We start from the raw sequence: 19,010 nt of genomic DNA, 5'->3' as shown, positions 1-19,010 counted from the left end.
CAGTTCTAGAGGTTTAAAGTTATGTGAACATCCTTTTGTTCTCTTTTTTGCCAATCTTGCTAAAATATGTTAAAATAATTAACGATAGTGTAATTAATGACAATAGTTGCGTATGTTTCGATTGCGTATGTTCCTATTTGGGTAAACCTGTAATAGCTGCGATACGACTTCTCTGTTGCATCGGTGCCAAGGGTTTTAAATTGAGCGTCAGTGAGCTACTCTTTTCAAGAATTGGCCAACTAATCCAGTTATTTTTTTGAACGCTTCTGTATTCTACACGCGTGGGGCGGGTATGCTTAATGCACACCATCTGATGTGGAAATATTTGATCCGAGCGCTACTGGTTGATGTTTGTGTTGCATTGCGTTTGAAGTGGCGAAAGCTGAATGTTTGGAGACCCAAAATTAAGAAGGGCTTGAGGTTCACTGTTGGCAAATTTAGTTGGTTCATCCGTAGCCCAGCACTTACGCAGTCAGAGTAGCGGATTACAGCGGCTGACAATTTGCTGCAGATCATTGAAGCAGGTTTAGTCTTCTGTGAGTTAGTTAAATTACCATTTTCAAAAATGCAACTTGGATTGATTTCGTTTGCCAAATCGTTTGACAAGTGTTCAATGCTCCCTTCAAGGAAATAACTGGAATAGTTCCCCAAGTCTTGAAAAGAATACCGCTGACAATGTTAACGGACCAAAGACATCCGAATTTGACATGAAAATCTCCCATGCCATCGATGAATCTGTCACGCATGCAAATCTTGTTCGCATAATCACTGGACAGTTCGGCACTGTCAAGCCACTTCACCAGTTGCACTACGTCTACCCTATTTGCAACTTCCCTATTTTAAACAAGCTTCTGTAGATTAACTGAACGATGTCTGTTCACCATATGCGCACCTTCGTCACAGTTTCCGAATCTCTCTGACGACAAGAGACAATTTCTTCTGGGCGTTGATGCAAAAGTTTGTTCTGGAACTGTTTTTTCATCGAGACAACAGGAAGCCCATTTGTGCCGCACAATCTTCTCGCTAGGATAGTTACCGCTCCAATCATACGCAAAATTGGTTTCCTCCCTTAATAAACCAACTTTCCTGTCGCATAGCTACAAAGCCTTTGACAACGCAATCACGAACCTGAGGGTCGATGATTAAAATCATCTCAGCTCAGCGACAGACATCGAAGCAACAGACGTCGAGGAAACTGCAGATATCAAAGCAGGCATTCAATATTTGAGAAACACAAACCGTAACATTGTTGAGATACAAAGTCTGTCTAATCTCGAGGTAACATCTCAATCTAGAAAACAATTACCCATTTGCTCAATAACAACTTGACGGCCTCCAGTTAATAAAGACTTCGAGCTAAACCAAATAGACGATAAGTTCTTGGAAACAAATGGGGGGTGTTAAGTAAAATCAATTGCCTTCTCAAACCTGCCTGAAGGAGTTGTGTACTTGCCTCCTCGCTTTTTCAACCACCCTAACTAAAATGGAAAATTCAAGCGCTTAGCATGTGCTTGATTCTTTTTCAAGAATCGGTCGTTACAAAGATCCCTCCGACCTGACCTAATGAATAACTTGATTGGGGGTCATCCAAATTTACTCAATTTTGGGCTTTAGTTGTTGATGGAGAAGCCATGTTCATGCAGATGTGGGTCCTGTAAAATATTCAATCATGCCTTTGCTCTTCTGGCCAAGGAAAATTCATTTCAGCATTTCCAGTACCCTGCATGGGATGATATAATGTTATGAGATGCAGAACGCAAACACTTAGAGCAAGCAATATCGTTAAGGTGCACCAATAAAAATGCCAAGCTGCCCTGTGTCTAAGCATCAAGTCCGCAACTTTCAGCTGATTTGTTTGTGATGCATCCCAATTAGACTTCGGCGTAGTTTTTTTTTATGTGAGAGATCAATCCGACAACAGTTATATCAACCCGATTTGTGATCGCTTGTGCGAACGTTTGGTAAGAATTACGAAAGTGGAATTACAAGCAGCTTTTCCTTGTTGTAGACTTATGCAGCTTGATCTGAAACAGTCGTCAATTACTGTTAGCCCAACGTAATTTTGGAGTGATAACGATGCCTATCTTGGGTGGATTAAAGGCACTGACATAATGAGTGGAATCACGTTCGTGGAAAACAAAATCCGGTGTCCGGAGAATTACAAGTAGTCGGTCTAAACATTTTATCGTTGAACCCTCCGAATTTTGGTGAAACAGAAATCACTTGGAATGATTTTCTACTTGGTGAAGGAGAAACATACATACCAAGTGAAATAACAACCAGCGAATGTTACATCAACGTCAGCAGATTTAAATGGATGAAGTTAATGCTTTGAATGGTATTTAATGTACTTTTAATCATAAACCTGAAATCAAAGCCGAGGTAAAAATTGGGACTCCAAGAAATAAATAATGCCCGAATATATCTTTTCCAAAAACCTCATTTGAAATATTCCAGAAACACAAAGACAAAGTCTAACCTCAGAAGTTTGAACAGGAAAGATCTGTCTTTGGCTTCGAATTTTGATTTCAAAAAATCAGCTCCTTCGAGTAAGTAATAGGGCCAAACGCAGTTCGCTACCGTTCGGCACTAAGCTTCCAGGTTTTTCGAAAGCAAAGAATACAGTATCCAATTATACATATTGAATTGTCATGAATTTGGTATGCACAACTTAATTGAATGCACCCGCAGTTATATAACAACGGTGCTACATTCATAGAATTCGGGCCTTCCTATGGAGCTTAGCTTCCAAGTGCTTCGACTGTCGCCGCTTGAGAGCACAAGAACTAGAGCCACTGATGGCAGAGCTACCAGAATTTCCTTTCAAGGAAACAAGTTCAACGATCATCTTATCAATGTTTGATTAAACTAGCTGGGACCATTTGCAGTCATGCGCCGAAATGCAGAAGTGAAGACCTATGGCAGCGTGTTCCCGTGTTTGGCAACAAAAGCTATCTAAATAGAGGTTAAAGACCTCAACACAGGAGAGAGTTTGACAGCCCTCGGACGCTTCTTCTCTCGGAATGGCCCAAAATGTTTTTTGTCAGAGAACTTTCTTGCAACAATAAAACAGATACGACAAGACCATTGACGTTGGACCATAGCATCATCAATTATCCACTATTTATCCAGTCAGTTAAGTGGAACATAACCCTCCTTCTGCGCCTCACTTTGGTGGAGTGTGGGGGGGTTTCTTTAAGTGCATGAAACAGGCTCTACTTCTGAACCGTGGTTCAGATAAACTGATTACATTCATCAGCGAAGGCGAGTCTGTTGTCAGATCTCGTCCACGCAAGAAGCAACAACGAAGGCGAAATTCAACTGACGCCAAAATACTTCCCCCTTGGCAAACCATTCTGCAACTTTCATGGAGCCTTTTTTATAGAGACTGACATTTAAGACTTTGGCAATAACGCCGCGCAGGAATAGACTCCAGCGAGTTTGGACAAAGCTGCTGACCGTGCGTTAATTCGTTGGACAAACGACCAAAATCGACAATTTGCGAGGCAGCGTTGGAAGTGAATCATGATTTCTGGCTTCTTGGGCTTCACCAAGCGGGATCTGGCTGCTGGGACCGTCACACGGACTTTTACCGGTCGTGATAATATTGCTAGGTCACGTGAAGTTAAGGACGCTTTAGTCATTATAACTATACCCGCAGCTAATATCATGCTTCTATACCCCCCAAACCCAATGACAGGTTGGGTTCTACGGACGCAGGGGAGTTAATGATGATGATTAACTTCTCTCTGCCAGGATGATTTTTTTTGTTAGTTGATTTCTATCCAAGAAGTTGTATCGCGAAAGTCATGAAGTGACAATGTAAAAAACAGGAAATTATATTTTTTTGTCAAATTTGCGCTACCGAACAATTGAACTACATTCAGAATACAGAAACTAAAGAACCCGTAGCTGCTATCGTGGCCGAACTGTGTTTAAGAAGCAGCTACACAGTCATCGTTTATGCCCGCAGCATGTCAAGCAGCCTTGATTACAAAATGGGGTCTTTCCTATTACAGAGCCTCGCAAAATTATAGCCCCCATTATGGTACATTTACGGTCATGGGGTGGGGATATACGTTATTTGGCCACTAAGCTGTAATGGGAACGAACCACAAAAATGTCTCGGCGCCGCATTGTGTTATTAAATCTTTTTGCTTAGGGGATGGTCATTATCTGGGGAAGGGCTAGGAGGTCACAAGAGGAAGGGATCCAGGTTTTCCATGGTAAACGAGGTCATTACTATTATCCACCCCCCCCCCCCCCCATAAATGCTATAATATATAGCTGGCTTTGCGTATGCTATAACCATGCCCACAAATTGTCAGATCGAATCCAGGAGCACTTCCATAGTTCTAACCTCACTCGTTATAATGAACACAGTGAATTGCACTCGAGATCTTTATTTTCAAGCACGTGTCCATTTATTTGCTATTATAATTGAACAGCAACTCTTAACTGAGACCTTCTTCTCTCAATGCGTATTCAGGTAATTTTTCAGGTTTAAATATGGCTTGAGAATATTTTCCAGCAGAACTAAAGCTTGAATATTGTCTTTACGAGGTTGCATTATTTTGTTACGTGACAATTTAGTGGGTTGATTGTGATATTGGGGCAACACTATGCTCGCGATATTAACCTCTCATCCAACAAAGAATGTCGAGAAATTATCCTTCCAACAACTCAGCTATCTACCCGTCGTATTCTACTAGTAATAGAGAGTACGGCGCCCATTCTAGTAGCTTCAACACGCCTCTTACCAAACCTGCGATACATAGGAAGACGGAACATTCTACTACTGGCAGTCAGTATGTGAGTATAGATTACCATTGTATTGATCTCTTTAATAGTCTGGGTCTTTCCCAGTATAGCCCACCTCCCCCCCCCCTCCCCCCAGCTTAAGTGGTAAGATAACCTATACCCCCCAAACATGGTAATTATACCATAATGGGGGCTATAATTTCATGGGGGGGGGGGCTATAATGAGAGACCTTGCATTCTAGTATGGTTCTCTTCATTAACATTCTAGACACACACATATTATTTGCACCCCTGGGGTTGCACAAAAGAAACAGGGATCTATTCTGTTTTGCCCCCCCCCCCCCCCCCCAGAGTAGTGAGCATAAATCTTTTATGACCCCCAGACGCACGTGCTATTTTCTTACATAGTAACGTGCTATACAACAACAAATAATTTGTAATTGGGGGTCATAAAAAAACACGGGGGGGGGGGGGACAGAATAGATCCAGAAACAGAACCTATTGTAGCTGTTTAGTTTGTGCAGCTTAACTCAAAGTTGACATTATTCGGAGATTTTTTCTGGGCTCTTTCCTATTTCAGACCGTAATATCAAATCATTGTGTAAAACAGCAGGTGAATTTGGGGGTTGGATCTATTACATCTACAGGGGGAGGGGGTGGGTAACATAGCCATGTATGAAGTATCGACAAGGACCGTGGAGTTTGTGATATGGGTGTTATGTTTTCGAGTCTTTCCATTACAGCACCCAGCTTAGTGGGCATTTAGCTTTTACAGCCCCTAGGCGTGCGTGCTATTTATTTATATAGTAACGTGCCATATAACAATATATAAATTGTAACTGGTCATGAAAAACACTGAGAGGGGAGGGGGCAATGCAATAGATTCTGATGATTCTGGGAATCTATTTTGTTTCTCCCCCCATATGAGTATAAGCCCCCGATGCACATGCTATTTTTTCACGTAGTAATATGCTATGTAACGGCAAATAGTTTGTGAGCCTGGTTTGTAAAAAAAAAACTAGGGGCCGAAACAGTAGATCACATTCTGCTGTGGGCTTAAAGATTGGATCTTTTCCGTTTGTGCTCCCCCAGGACGTTGAGGACCCCCCCCCCCCCCATAAGAAAATGGAGATAAATTGGATCTATTCTGTCCCCCCCCCCCCCCCAGTGTGTTTTATGACCCCCAGTTACAAATTATATGTTGTTATATAGCACGCGTTACTATGTAAGAAAATAGCACGTGCGCCTGGGGGTCATAAAACATTTATGCCCACTAAGCTGGGGGGCCGAAACAGAATAGATCCAATAAATCATTTTTTAAATCCATTGAAGAATTTTTTCGGATTTCGCTTTTTCGAGAACTTATCGAGGGTTTAAAGCTTTAGTGAACGTAGACTGTTTTCACTATTTTCTCAACTGCTATTAATTCTCAAAGGAACTGCTCTAAAACCTACTCAAACAATCTTCATAAGACAAAACGTGGGCTAGGTGAATCTGTACTATCTACCAAAGCTATTTTGAACAGCAGTTCTGGCAGTTATTTGCAAATTTTGTTCGATTTAACGCAATTTTGTTTGCTTTCGTTTTTTTTTTATTTTTTTAGATTAATTTTTAAAAGTCACGCATTTTTTTCACATGTGGCAATTTAATTTGTTTTTGCTATCTCTCTCGATTTCATCGCGAATGCTGCAAACGTTCATATATGTTTTCTAATAGTGAATATATGGTATTATTGTATAAGACATTGTGATTTCATGAGATGTTTGCGATTGTCTGTTTTGTTCTGTTCTTGTCTGACCATATAGTATAATTTGTATCAGGTCGTCTTGACGTTTTAAGGTATTTTTTGCCTGAGAAGACCTATTTAATATTAATTGCTTTTATTTTTTTATGGCAAATTCTTGAAAGTTTGAGTATTTTCTACCTATTCTTTTTGTTGTCCTGTGTTTTAGTCTCATGCCTGTCTCTTCTTATTCCTGACGCGCTAAAGAGGAATAATTTAACATATACAATGGTTTTAGCTGATTGTTAATGGTGTGTTTACTGGACTATAATTTTATTTGTTTTCAAGAACTACGGAATTTTTCATTTGTGCCTCTCTTTGTCTTTCTTTTTGTTGAGTTGTAACTTAATCGAATTCTATATTGGGATCATTGGTTCCAACGAGTTCATCGGCAAATTTTGATGTTTTTAGCGTGCGTGAATTACCTCTTATTAAATTGACTCTTGCACAGATTTTTAAAATAGAAATTGAGAATGTAATTTATTGTCAAATATAAATTTGGTTGCAATTATGACAGGTCTCATCTGCTTTCTAGCCAAATTTTAGTGGTTTTACTTTCCATCCAACGGTTTTACTTCGTGTAAGTTTGTTAATGAAAATTGGTGAATTTGGAGTCTTGCTGTAATTGTTGGTTGCTGTGGTCTCAACTAAACAGGTTTCAGTTTGAGAAGTAAGAGACCTGATTGGCCGTCTAATGTGGCATTTTCTTTTCAATTGTTGTTTTCAGTTTATGCCTAATGTTTGTTTACTACGAGACTGTTATTTCCAAAATTCAATGATTTTTTAGTATTGCATTCTTTTGGTGCTCTTCATACCTTAATGTTTTTGTCATTTGCCTATTGGATAAAAAAGAACAGCTGCCCTCTGACAATGAGTAATATGAAGTGATTTAAAAAAATTTTATTTGGTTACGTGTTCTGTTAACTTAGCCGCTTTCGTTGCGTTTCTCATTTTTTGTTGCTAATTTGTCTGTTATGTGAGAACCCACATTCAGAGTTTCATCAAAATTTTCTGATTGGTTTTGATTTTAACACATTTTTCACTTTTTTCGCGGATGTGCCGCAATAAGCTTTGAAAATCATGGCTGCTGTTACCGTAAAAGTGTTGGTATTCAAGTCATTGGCATTTTTCCTAGAAATATCGTATTAGCTTGATACATTTTTTGAAACCAATGTCTTGCGCAGTTCAGTTTTTGTCCGTGTTAATGAAGTAAAAGAATGAGCTCGCTGGTGTACACATCTGTCCATATTTGGGAAGCCATCAAGTATCCTTGCCTTGAAGTTTTTTAATTGTCCGCTGATTTCTGCACAGCACAATCGCAATTGATCTGCAAAGTACACAATTTTTTAAAAATTTTTTATGCCTCTATTTCACGAATTTCCATAGAAATTGATAATGCAGTGTTTGAAGCCTTTAGTGGTTTTGAACTCAACAGAACTGTCGATTCTGCTCGCAATACGTGTTCTGAAGAAAAGCTTGCCTCCTGACTTCTCAGTGCTAGTTTTCCGCCGCACGAAACACTCGGCATTTCTCCTGTAGCTTGGCGGCTTGTGGGGAATATTAATATTGGTGTTTGCAGATTCTCGAAAGTTCCAAGAAGTTTGTAACTTGCATGAATGTTTCCAGAGGAAGCAGATCTAGTAGACGCATTTGTTCAACGTAGCTTAAGTTTCTTTGACCACAAGCCCGCTTGAGCTCTTTTACGATGAAATCTTTTCGGAACCTGGATAGCACTGCGACTGGTATTGACACGGAGACCGATTCAGGTTTATAGGCTGAATCATTGACTTGTACAGTCGTAGTTTCATATGCAATGTTTCGTCTCCAGGAATATAGAACAGTTGCTTTTTGAGTCGTTCGTTCCCGTGAAGGGGAAAATAATTTAGATCGCGTCTCGCAAAAGCACACAAGTCTTTTGTGACGTGCATTCGTCAAGACCAGCGCCATCAGCAATTTTAGATGTACTTTTCCTCTAAAGTCTGCTGGATGCACTTCTCTGAAGCTAGATGTATATCGTTGTTATGAAACCAGTTTTTTGGATTTTTCGGTCTGAGAGCCAATGGATTGTTTAAGGGTTTAAACATTGGTGACTGTATGGTTTTTAGTGTCAACGAAATATTTTTTAAAATGTTAATATGAGGACTTTTAGCAAAATTTCATTAAATTTTGACAATTTTTCTTTTACTTTCAATCTTACTATTTCTATTTGACTTCTAGGGGTCAGTAAGTTTTTTATGCGCCTCATGATTGGTATTGGATAGTTTTTAGTTAGAACGAATTAGTTTTGACGATATTAATACGAGGAATTTGAACAATTTTTTTTATTATTTGCTATTCGTGCTATAAGTTTTTTGAAATTTTTTTCGTGTGATTGAATCTTTAGGGGCCAATGGATCCTTTTCCAAGGCATTGGGATAACTTTTTTTAATAGTTTGGCTAAATTATATGTTTTTTAACAAACTGTTGTTTTTGCCTTGTGTCGTAGATGAGCAAGCTAGTTTCCGCTGCCCTGTAAATTTGTTATTCTGCATATTGTAGCAAGGATAATATCTTTTTGGTGACATGAGTATGAATAATTTAAACAAATTTACAATGATTTATAATTTTCAAGTTTGATATTTTCAATTTTCCTGAACTCAAGTAGTCGAACATTTTTTGAGGTTGGCGCTGCCCTCACGTGCAAACTAATGGAATTGCAGCTTTGGTTTTAAAGACACTGACATCAGGAAGATGGAGTGAGTCTTCAGTGTTTTTACTAATTTGTTTTGTTTGTGTCTACTTCTGCCTATAGATGCATGCCCATATATACAAAAGGTTTTTTTCCAATAGGCTTTTCCTTGCATTGTGACAGTTAGGTTGAACGGCATGCTATTTACAGGATTACCCTGATGCTGAATATTTTGGTTGCCGTTTATATTTCTCTAAATTTGAAATTATGTTTGTCTTTGATTCGTAATGATCATTTGGTCTGCTAGTCAGGAAGTGGTTTTTAGTGTTTCGTTCATTTCTTTGGATATTATTTCAGCTGTTCTGCTTTGTTTCTAGTTTCACTATACCTTTCGTTCACTTTTTCCTTTTTACATAAGTCACGACTTTCACCTTTGACTCTTTGGCTTACCTCACTCACTGCCTCAGCTGAATGGATTTTAAAGTCTTTCAGAATTTAACTACGCAATGTAATGAGTACGTACAGTCAAGGTCAAAAGAGCAAATTGAAGAAACGAGATGAAGCCCGGTTATTAAGTCATAGTTCATTACGTTATATAAATTCATTAAAGGGATTGCTAGCTGGATGTTTTAAGCTGCATAGCCTTTAGTTTAGAAGCTGAATCAAGTGTAATTTTAGAATTTAATCGAAGCAGCACGCCAAATTTGAAGACTTTTTTTTACCTGTAGAAGCAAAGTCGATCAATTTTTATATGTCCTTTCTGTTTCAATATTTGCCGGCAATGTTTTTTGTTTTCATGGTAAATCCGTTACAGCCGATTAACCAGTTCATATATAAAACGATTGCAATTTCTGGTCTGTCATATCTGCTATAAATTTCCTATTTTTACAGCAGTTTCGTTTTTGAGTTGTTTTGTTTTTTTTCCGTATTTGCATAAAGAACTCAAACGCTTATCTCAATTTTATTTTTTTTCTGAAGCTGTGAAAGATATCTCTTGCTTGTACATACCTTGACACCAAAGTTTAGGATCTTCCCCCATTGTTTTTGACCCCCAGTTGAAAATTATATGCTATTATATAGAACCTTATTATAGAACGTAAAAAGCTCGTGCTCCTGCGATTTGAAAGTTTTGTTCACATTAGGCTGGGAGCTAAATCTAATTTGACCAAAAACTTCAAATTTGTTGCTTTTTACAATAAGTATTACGTGGGGTTCTTCCACATTACACATACATTACTGTTTTCCTCGCCTTTCAGTTGAAATAACTTTGTTTGTTTCGCGAGTGTTATTTTTAAAATAACTTGATTTTCTGTTTGTGATTATCAAAGCTGTTGGCACCAAAAATCTAGTTCAATTTTTACTGTCGTTCTAATAGTTGTACTTTAAAAGTCCATTTCTGATGTGTAAATTTGGGTCGAATTAGTCTTGGTGAATTTTTTATTTTCATTTCTTTTATCCTCGGCCTAATAGCGCAAAATAACGAAATCTGTTTTCATCGCTGACATTTCTTTGAAGTGAGTGTTGTATTTTATTACCAGAAAATCTGTATAGTAAATGGTAACAAATATTGCAACAGATGGGTGAATGCTTTATCTGTTTTACGCTGCATTTGAGGCTCTTTAAGTGTCTTCTGACAATTATATACAGGCTAATCGATTTGTCAAAGGAAGAAAGGCTTATGGACAAAAAATTATTTATTCAAAAATTTGATCTATTTTCTTGAATCAGAAGTTGGTTCGCTGGTCATTTTGTTATTTTGTTGAATAATATTCTATGACAAGAGTACTCACAACCTCACTACATCAGTCGCGCACGTAATATTTTCATATAATGCGCACAAAATATTTACATCCTGCGCGTATGTAATATTTTTACATTTCAATCGTGCTAACTCTATTTTTGTAACCGGTGGTCATAAACAGTTAGGGAAACAGGATAGATTTAGATCCCACCACTTTTAGTTCCCACCCTTAATACTGGCTGATAAAAAGAGGAGAACTTTTCATTTTTACATTTTCAGACACCAACTAGCAATTCAAATTATCGCAGCAACACTAAAGCTTCGTTGGCAAAGACTAACAATTCCATATCTAGCCACTTAAACAAGGACCGCAGTCTTCATGACCGCTCGGAGCAGTTCTCTCGTCCACAGAGAGACGAAACTGATTTGAGTCGACAACAAAACCGCAACAAAAACTCGACTAAAATTTCAGAATACAGTCCTGGTTACAGTCATAAATACGACGAACATCTAAACCATAGAAGCGAAGCTCAGTTGGGTCGTTCAAATCCAATTAAAAATTCAACATTAAACTCAAACTATAGTCCTGAGCACATTAATAAATTTTACGACTCGAATTATGTCTTCTCTAATGACTTAACAAGGCGTGAACACAATTTTGGGGGTCCTTCGACCACCGCAGGAGGAGGGAGTGATTTTTCGAACTTCACGGAGTTTGGAGGAACGTCGCCTTCACGTAATCGGAAACTTGGTAACGTGGATCAATTTGAAATGCCTCGGGAGAGAACGCGAAGAAGCCCGGTTAATAGTCCACATCAGAGTCCGAACACCAATAGGTTCAAAGACGAACGTCTCGTGGCTCGAGGAAGAGACAAAGAAAAGTTGAACAAAAGGTCCAAATCCAGATCTAGAAGCCGAAGTCCTGCTGGACCACCATCTTACGTAAGTTTAATCTGACAATTTGTTTAATTAAATTAAATAATTGCTTCTACGCGCAACGATTCCGAAGTCTAACTGATGTTCATTTTAATAAAACTATACTTCTTTGGCATTGCTGCGGTTACAGGCTATTATTAGAAATGCAACAACTTGCCGTAGTGGTTCTGAAAACCTGTCACTGGAACCGTTTTGTAAATTGTTTTTTAAAACAAAACCTGATTCAAAACCTTTGTGGGGCTTAGAGGGAATATAAAATATTGTGGCGATTATTTTGCGTTAACGGTCTTTCTGTTGTATGCTTTTTTGAGTCTGATGGCGTTAATTTCTTTTTAGAATGACTTTATTTAAAATGGCATAAGTACTTTTTTTAATTAGAAAAAAATTCTCCGGCTGTGGTGGGGAATGAACCAAGCAGTAGTGGTCAATGTTGTGGAGATGTCAAACAAATTTAGGCACATGTTTTGAAGGGAAAAATAGCATTTCACATTACCAATTTTTTACATTTTAAAATTTTTTTCACAGATGTTCATTTGAAGAGCACGGTGAAGGGTCTTGCGGACTGTACCGTCACGTTGCCTGTCCCCTCCGGGTCTCTTTCATAATCTTGATGATTAAGATTAATTATTTTGTTATAGATATATACTTAATTAATTCTTTCTTTTTTTAGTGCTTGACTTTTGTGTGACCTTCACTGCTCTCATTCATAATGATAACCGACTGAACTCATTTGAGCGCGCTATCTATCTATCTATCGTTTACTGCAAACAGTATTTGAATTTTTTAAAAAAGTACGGGTAATTTTTTTTAACAAATGAACGAATATCCAACATGAGTTTTGAAAACTTTTGTATCCGATTTCAGAAATTCCTCTCTATTCTGGTAAGAAAACCAGAACGGATCTGTTCCGTTTGTACCCCCTGAGCACGATGCGGAACTCCCCCCCCCCCCCCCCCCCCCAACACACACACAGCCACAGATTATGAGACCTTACATAGTAAGGGGATACAACCGGAAAACATCCACCAGAGCAATTCATTAGCTTGAGACAGCCACAATTCATAATTAACTGCTAAGCTTTCTGAAACTAAACTGAAGTTTTCCTCATTAAGTTTATGAAATCCTAAAGCACAATTTTCCAATTAAAAGTCTAATATGATTATTTTGAGGCTTAAAAATATTCTATTAACAAAAATTGTGATAGTCATGAAGTCGATATTCGTTATTCAGTGTATGTGATGTTCCTGTGAGCAAAAAACCTTTCTTGTGTTGCAGGAGGAATCCTTGACGAAGGGAACTGTGGGTCTGGAAAATATGGGAAATACGGTACGTATGTCCTATAATTTATTGGGACGTAAATGTTTTTCGCAAATAAAGTATATGGAATTTTTCGCAAGCTTGGCAAAACAAGGAGGCAGGTAATCTGCGTCCGTGCGTAATGCCCCCCCCCCCCCACCATAAACTTTTGAAGCTAAAAAGGTTCAAAGCCAAAAACTTTGGAAGCCACAATAACAATTCAAAAATTTATCAAATTTTGAAATTGAAATATGCGTTTGAATTGTGAATTTTGATAGGCTTTTCAAAGAAATGTCAGTAGAGCTTTAATAAATCAAGTTCAAGAAACGCTCTTTGGTTTTAAATTTAGTTTTAAGAGTATCGCGTTAGGCAGCCTTTGTTTTTTTGGTTGTCAAGTTTTAACAGCCAGCAATTTTTGGAAGGTTATGAATTCACTCTTGGTGGAATTTTGCGGTTCAGTAAAAGTATTACAAAATTTGTCCATTTTAGACTTCCAAATTCTCCGGTTGCGATAATTATCTTACTTTATTTGTGAAAAAAACTAAGTATTGCCACGCGAGCAGAGTTATAAAAATTGCAAACCCATTCTCTGAACAATCTATTTTTAGCATTTAAAAAGTACCAAAAATAGGGAACCGAATGCCTCCAACAGAAAGAAATTTTTGCTTTATCACTTCTATGATATAATCATTCATTAATTTTTGACGTGGTAGAGTAAACATATTTTGATTACCAAAATCGATAAAAGGTGATGATCATGAATACTGAAATTATATAACGTAGACACTTATATAACCAGACACACACGGGAAATCTCTCAATGAAGAGAAGCAAGTGTTTACTGAATGACCAGCCGGAAAATGTTTCTGGTAAACGCAGATGTTTCTGCATCATAGATTAAAGGGTCTAATGTTTTGACTGAATTTCAAAGCAAACTACAATTTGTGACCAGTTGAATTTCATTTTTGAAAAACTTTTGCTGATCTAGAAATTTGTTTAAAAAACTTAACTATCGAATATTGGACAAGTTCTATTTCAAATAAAGCAGCTAAAACATATCTCAAGACAGGACGAAATAAAGCTTGTAGTATGGCAATATATGTGAAAATAAGGAACTGTGGATGAAATATTAAATTGCAGAAAAATTGTATCACGCTTTAGCTTTTGATTGGTTGATAAAAAAATAGAAAAATATCACACGCTGTAAAATTGTATAATTTCAGTTGTTGCCATTACCGTACTGCCTTTCAGTTGCTTATATAAAGCACCTCTATCAACTTAGAAATTAACTTAGCAGAAATCAACGTTTTTACCTCATACCCCGCACTTGGAAAAAACTTAGCAAAACACTAAATAAAAACCATTACTAATAAGGAAAAGGAACACCACCAACAAAGCTCCTTAATACGGGAGATGCCACATGGCGAATGAGAATTTGAATGTTTTATTCTGCATAAATAAACCCTCCACCCCTTTTTACACTTCTTTGATTCAATACACATTCTCACATTTTCATTTGAAAATGCTATTACTTATAAATAGCTGCATTTCATAAGTTGAAACTATATGGACTTCACTCGCCGTCATTCAAGTCAACGTCACATTCGACAACTGAACGAGCTAATTTCATTTATTCCTGAATACAACGTCTGTAAAACTTAACGATCTTTACAACTGGCTTTACAAAACCATGCCCCGAAACCGCTAACAAACAAAAGTAAGTTCTTTTAAGTATCCAATCAAACCAGCCAATGCCTTTTGAAAACATCTGAGACGAAATATTTACTTCGTTTTTTGATCTAACGCACAAGACACACAAAAACGAATGGCAGACCCAAGCCCTGCTCATGTCCACCTGTGACGTTTCTTTGGATTAGAAAATGAAAACTGGGACCAATTTGACGGTCTGCTTCGATTAAGCATTGCCGTATCAAGAATACTTAAAGCCCACCACAAATGAGCACGATACCTTCAACTGCATCTTGATGGGATTGCAGTTTACTTTTATCTCCAGCTGCCAGAAGCTACACCAAACGAACTGGACAACTCACTACGAGAACTACGCAACCGGTATGCAGGGCAGATCAAAGATGAAATTTTGAGCTTGAGTTAAAATCCCGAAAGTTTGACCCCATAAAAGAACAACCAGACGATTTTCTCACCTACACTGCCCCGCGAATGTTGCAATAGTAGACGACGCCGACGCAGGCACAGATGGCACAGACTGACGGCGAATCAGGAAGGAGATCAAAGAAAGCATGCCATTCAAAAACAATAAAGTTCTTCTAAATGAAAATGAGATCATTGCCATAAACCAATTGTACGCAATCATCAAAGGAAGATTTCGAATCGACCGAATACATCCAGAATAATCGCACTTCAACGCACAAAATTTATCAAGCAACCCCGCAGTTGTCCAAAGCTTAAGAAAACATTATGGCCGCAGGAATCGCATCAATGCAAGTATCAGAATCACAAAACGAAAAGTTTCTATCATTCCCAATCCAGCCAAAACTTAACAACTACGGCAGATGAAGACCTTTCAGTGCGCAAAAGAGAGCACGACTATATAGTTTTGAAAACCGACAAAACACAGAACAATAGCTCATCAAAGAGGTCGAAGAAGACGAGCATACAGGGGAGAAAACCGAAGAGGTTTCTCAAGTAACAGGAGTTTTTTCACAGTTTTTGAAAATTTATCTTCCACACTTCTTGGTGTACTTTTTTTCGAGAGATCCAAAATTATCCTTGATCCCCAAAAACGACAATTTTCAGTTGAATACAGTTAAAAGGAAAAAAACAAACGACCGAACGCTAGGAAAGTTTAGAATCGAAGACAACAACAATAAAGCACATCCCTCATCCCGGTAAACAGCAGCAATTACAGCTACAACCAGTCGAGCAAATTAATACAGCAAAAATAGACATTGCTGAGCCAACTGCGAAGTTCAAAAAACTCGACATCACTCTAACCAGGCCTCTGGACAAGTTAAACAATAACAACAGATTAACTCAGCTCCCTATAAATCCAACTGAAGTTCCAATAAAATTCCGAGACTGGTCAATCGATCCAGCATTTGAAATCATTACACCACAGCTGGCATGATATCTAATCCCACTGAAACCAATACTATTTCAAACTATTAATCAGAACAAGAGATCAAAACAGATAGCAAAGTTGATCGATGAAATTGCCAGAAGGAAAATTAATCATGTATCAACAACTCATGAAAATGAAATGTGGTTTCCCATTCCAGAAACCCACAGCAGCGCACAACTAGTTGGAGTCGAAAAACCTATTCACAACTAACTTTTAAAGTTCAAACAACTCGAGGCAGTACGGCCCTCGCACAATACCGCAAATCATTCCTGATTTCGTTTGCCTGGAAGACTAGCGTACTCACTGAAGCCGATAAGAAACGTACAGAATTTTTCGTGGATTTCAATAACATATTCACCCAATAACGACTAGATATTGGGTATACGGACAAGTTTTCTGAAACTAACAACGACAGACCAATCTACTGGAAAACACAACGAATTTCAATACACGTGGAGGACGATCTATTCGTAGAATTAGCATTCTTTAATACTACGGATTGATCACAACTTTAGCATTCAGTCAGTGGCTACTAAATGCCCCCGGCTTCGCTTTTTTAGAGAGCCGTAGTATCACGCTTTAGTTTTTGATTGGTTGATAAAAATGGAAAATAGCAAGTTACATGCTGTAAAATTGTATAATTTCAATTTTTACCACTACCGTACTGCAGTTCTGTTACTTATATAAAGCATCTCTTTTAACTTAGAAATTAACATAGCAGAAATCAGAACATTTTAACCTCCTACCCCGCACTTGGAAAAAAACTCACCAAAACACTGAATAAAAACCCCCTACTAAGAAGAATAGGAACACCACCAACAAAGCTCCTTAATACGGGAGATGCCACAACTTGCAAAGCTGTTATGCTAGATCATCTTGCGAGATAGTGTTAGCTCAAAATGCTTGGCTCAATTTTCTAGCCATCTTAATGAGCGCTGTTTTTGATTTGGCTAAAAATGCTGTTCGAAGCTAAGTACATATATGGGCTGAATTGTGGCGACATCGGGCGAAATTTTTGCAACAAAAGCAGTTTTTGCTTTTGCAAAAAAGCTTTGGAACCCTATGTGAAATTTAAATATGTATTATCGAAATAAGCTAAATTCGAGCAAAAAATCTAATTTTTGCATTTTAAACCAACGGTGATTATAATGCGAAAACATCCGTTAGTTTGTTACATAGGCAAATGTTTGTAGTGCTACTTCAACTCAGCCGTGCAGTGCCTCAGTTGTACGACTCAGTTGAGAGATGTGGTGTTGGGAGCCAACTACTCAATTCAGGAAAAATGCGACACTCGGGGACGAATTGTAACAGGTTCCTATGTCTTATGTAAAGTTAAGTTATGTAAATAATTTAGGCATTGAAATGTGCTGTTACACTTTGCGATGGTCTTTGCCGGGTTGCTAGGTTTGCATTATACTGTAGTTAAAAATAACTGCAAAAAAATGTCTTAAGTGGGGTTGTTTTAATTGTCGTGGCTGTTTCATCTAGTTCTTATCTTATCTCTTCTCGACAACCCCCCTCAACTTTGTGCGGCCAATCTACTTGTACACGTTTAACTTCGAAAATAGTCGGCGGAAGGCTTTAACCTGCTTTCTATTGAAAGATGCGGTACTTTCACGGATTGTAATTTGAACGGACGTTTAACTATGTTCATGAATGAAACGATAACTGGCATCAATACCTTTATAAAGTTTTTTCAAAAACGATGACAGTCAGACTAAAAGCTGGGGTTGGTGCTCACGTAATCTGAGCATGCTCTATTTTTTGAACCAAATAATTGGTTGGCTCCGCATTTCTTCAATTAAGCAGGTCCAGGTTGTGTTCAGGTCTGAAAGATTTGCTCTCCGAAATCTGGTGCACTGGCGAACCCTTTTCCTCAGTTCGGCCGAGGGCATTCCTCAAAGCAATTGCCTCTTCTAATTCACAGTTTGAGGGATATAGACAACAGGACTCACAAGAACTGCTGTTGTTTGTGTTGAATGCTCTGAGCGAGGAGACGAATCGGGTGAAGTCAGTTGTGGCGAAACAGTCAGAGAGACGCGATTCCAGGGTGCTCCTTTCAAGGCCAAAATCAGTGTACGTTGTTTAATTAAAGTGAAACATTTATTTCTGCCATTACAACAGTACACCAAAACAAAACTCGACGTACATTGATAGTCACTTTCAAGATTGTGTATATGTTCAAAATTGATATCTGTTTGCATGTGTTTAGAGAATTTAGTTATTTTACCGAGATCTCATCAATATTTATGATAAGATCTCTTGCTAAAGTCTCCCAAAATTTTGATATGGAAATTAAGATATTTTATGTCTTGGATTTACGTATCGAGCTGCGAATGTATCTCGTAGTTTGCAGAGAACAAACCACGAGATCTTTAATTTTTTGCTCGTCCAGAACAGTATGATCCATGACAAATGTGTTTGATGAATTTTAATAATTAATAGCCGCCTCAGCTTCTCAGCCGGCTATTATAGCGCTCCTAATTTTTTTACAATTCAAAGAATTTAATTTGCACTGGAGTGCTGTCTTTTTTAATAGCCGCGAAGCGATAGCGGCTATTATTGCGGACATCGTGGTTTTTACAATTCAAGTATTGGGGCACTGTCTTTTAAGGTCCGTTCAAACATTTTCATGATTTTTGAAGTCAAATTAGAGTAGTGATTTTAATCACTCCGAAATAGGAAGTGGAGCGAAAAAGCGAGAGATTTTGCGGCGTGAAATTTT

At 38.0% G+C, this 19,010-nt stretch overlaps 1 protein-coding gene across 3 annotated transcripts in view; it reads left to right on the top strand.

Annotated features, from left to right (window-relative positions):
- The first annotated feature begins 4,388 nt into the window (after positions 1-4,388).
- The window catches only part of LOC142335896 (ubiquitin carboxyl-terminal hydrolase 21-like), a 35,391-nt gene continuing 20,769 nt past the window's right edge, over positions 4,389-19,010 (top strand). Inside the window, exons 1-6 of one of the 3 annotated variants that reach the window (XM_075384250.1) lie at positions 4,389-4,812; positions 11,233-11,895; positions 12,754-12,771; positions 13,165-13,215; positions 17,479-17,596; positions 18,112-18,361. In XM_075384250.1, the coding sequence (XP_075240365.1) occupies positions 4,657-4,812; positions 11,233-11,895; positions 12,754-12,771; positions 13,165-13,215; positions 17,479-17,596; positions 18,112-18,361 (1,256 nt within the window). In that variant the 5' untranslated portion in view covers positions 4,389-4,656. The remainder of the gene's footprint in view (positions 4,813-11,232; positions 11,896-12,753; positions 12,772-13,164; positions 13,216-17,478; positions 17,597-18,111; positions 18,362-19,010) is intronic. The other 2 variants (XM_075384251.1, XM_075384252.1) reach the window with 2 other exon arrangements.

The sequence above is a fragment of the Convolutriloba macropyga genome, chromosome 3 (genome assembly GCF_964194025.1).
Source record: "Convolutriloba macropyga chromosome 3, txConMacr16.3, whole genome shotgun sequence".
Taxonomy (NCBI): Eukaryota; Metazoa; Xenacoelomorpha; order Acoela; family Convolutidae; genus Convolutriloba; species Convolutriloba macropyga.
The sequence above is the reverse complement of the archived record's forward strand: the minus strand, read 5'-3'. Positions and strand labels throughout refer to the sequence as shown.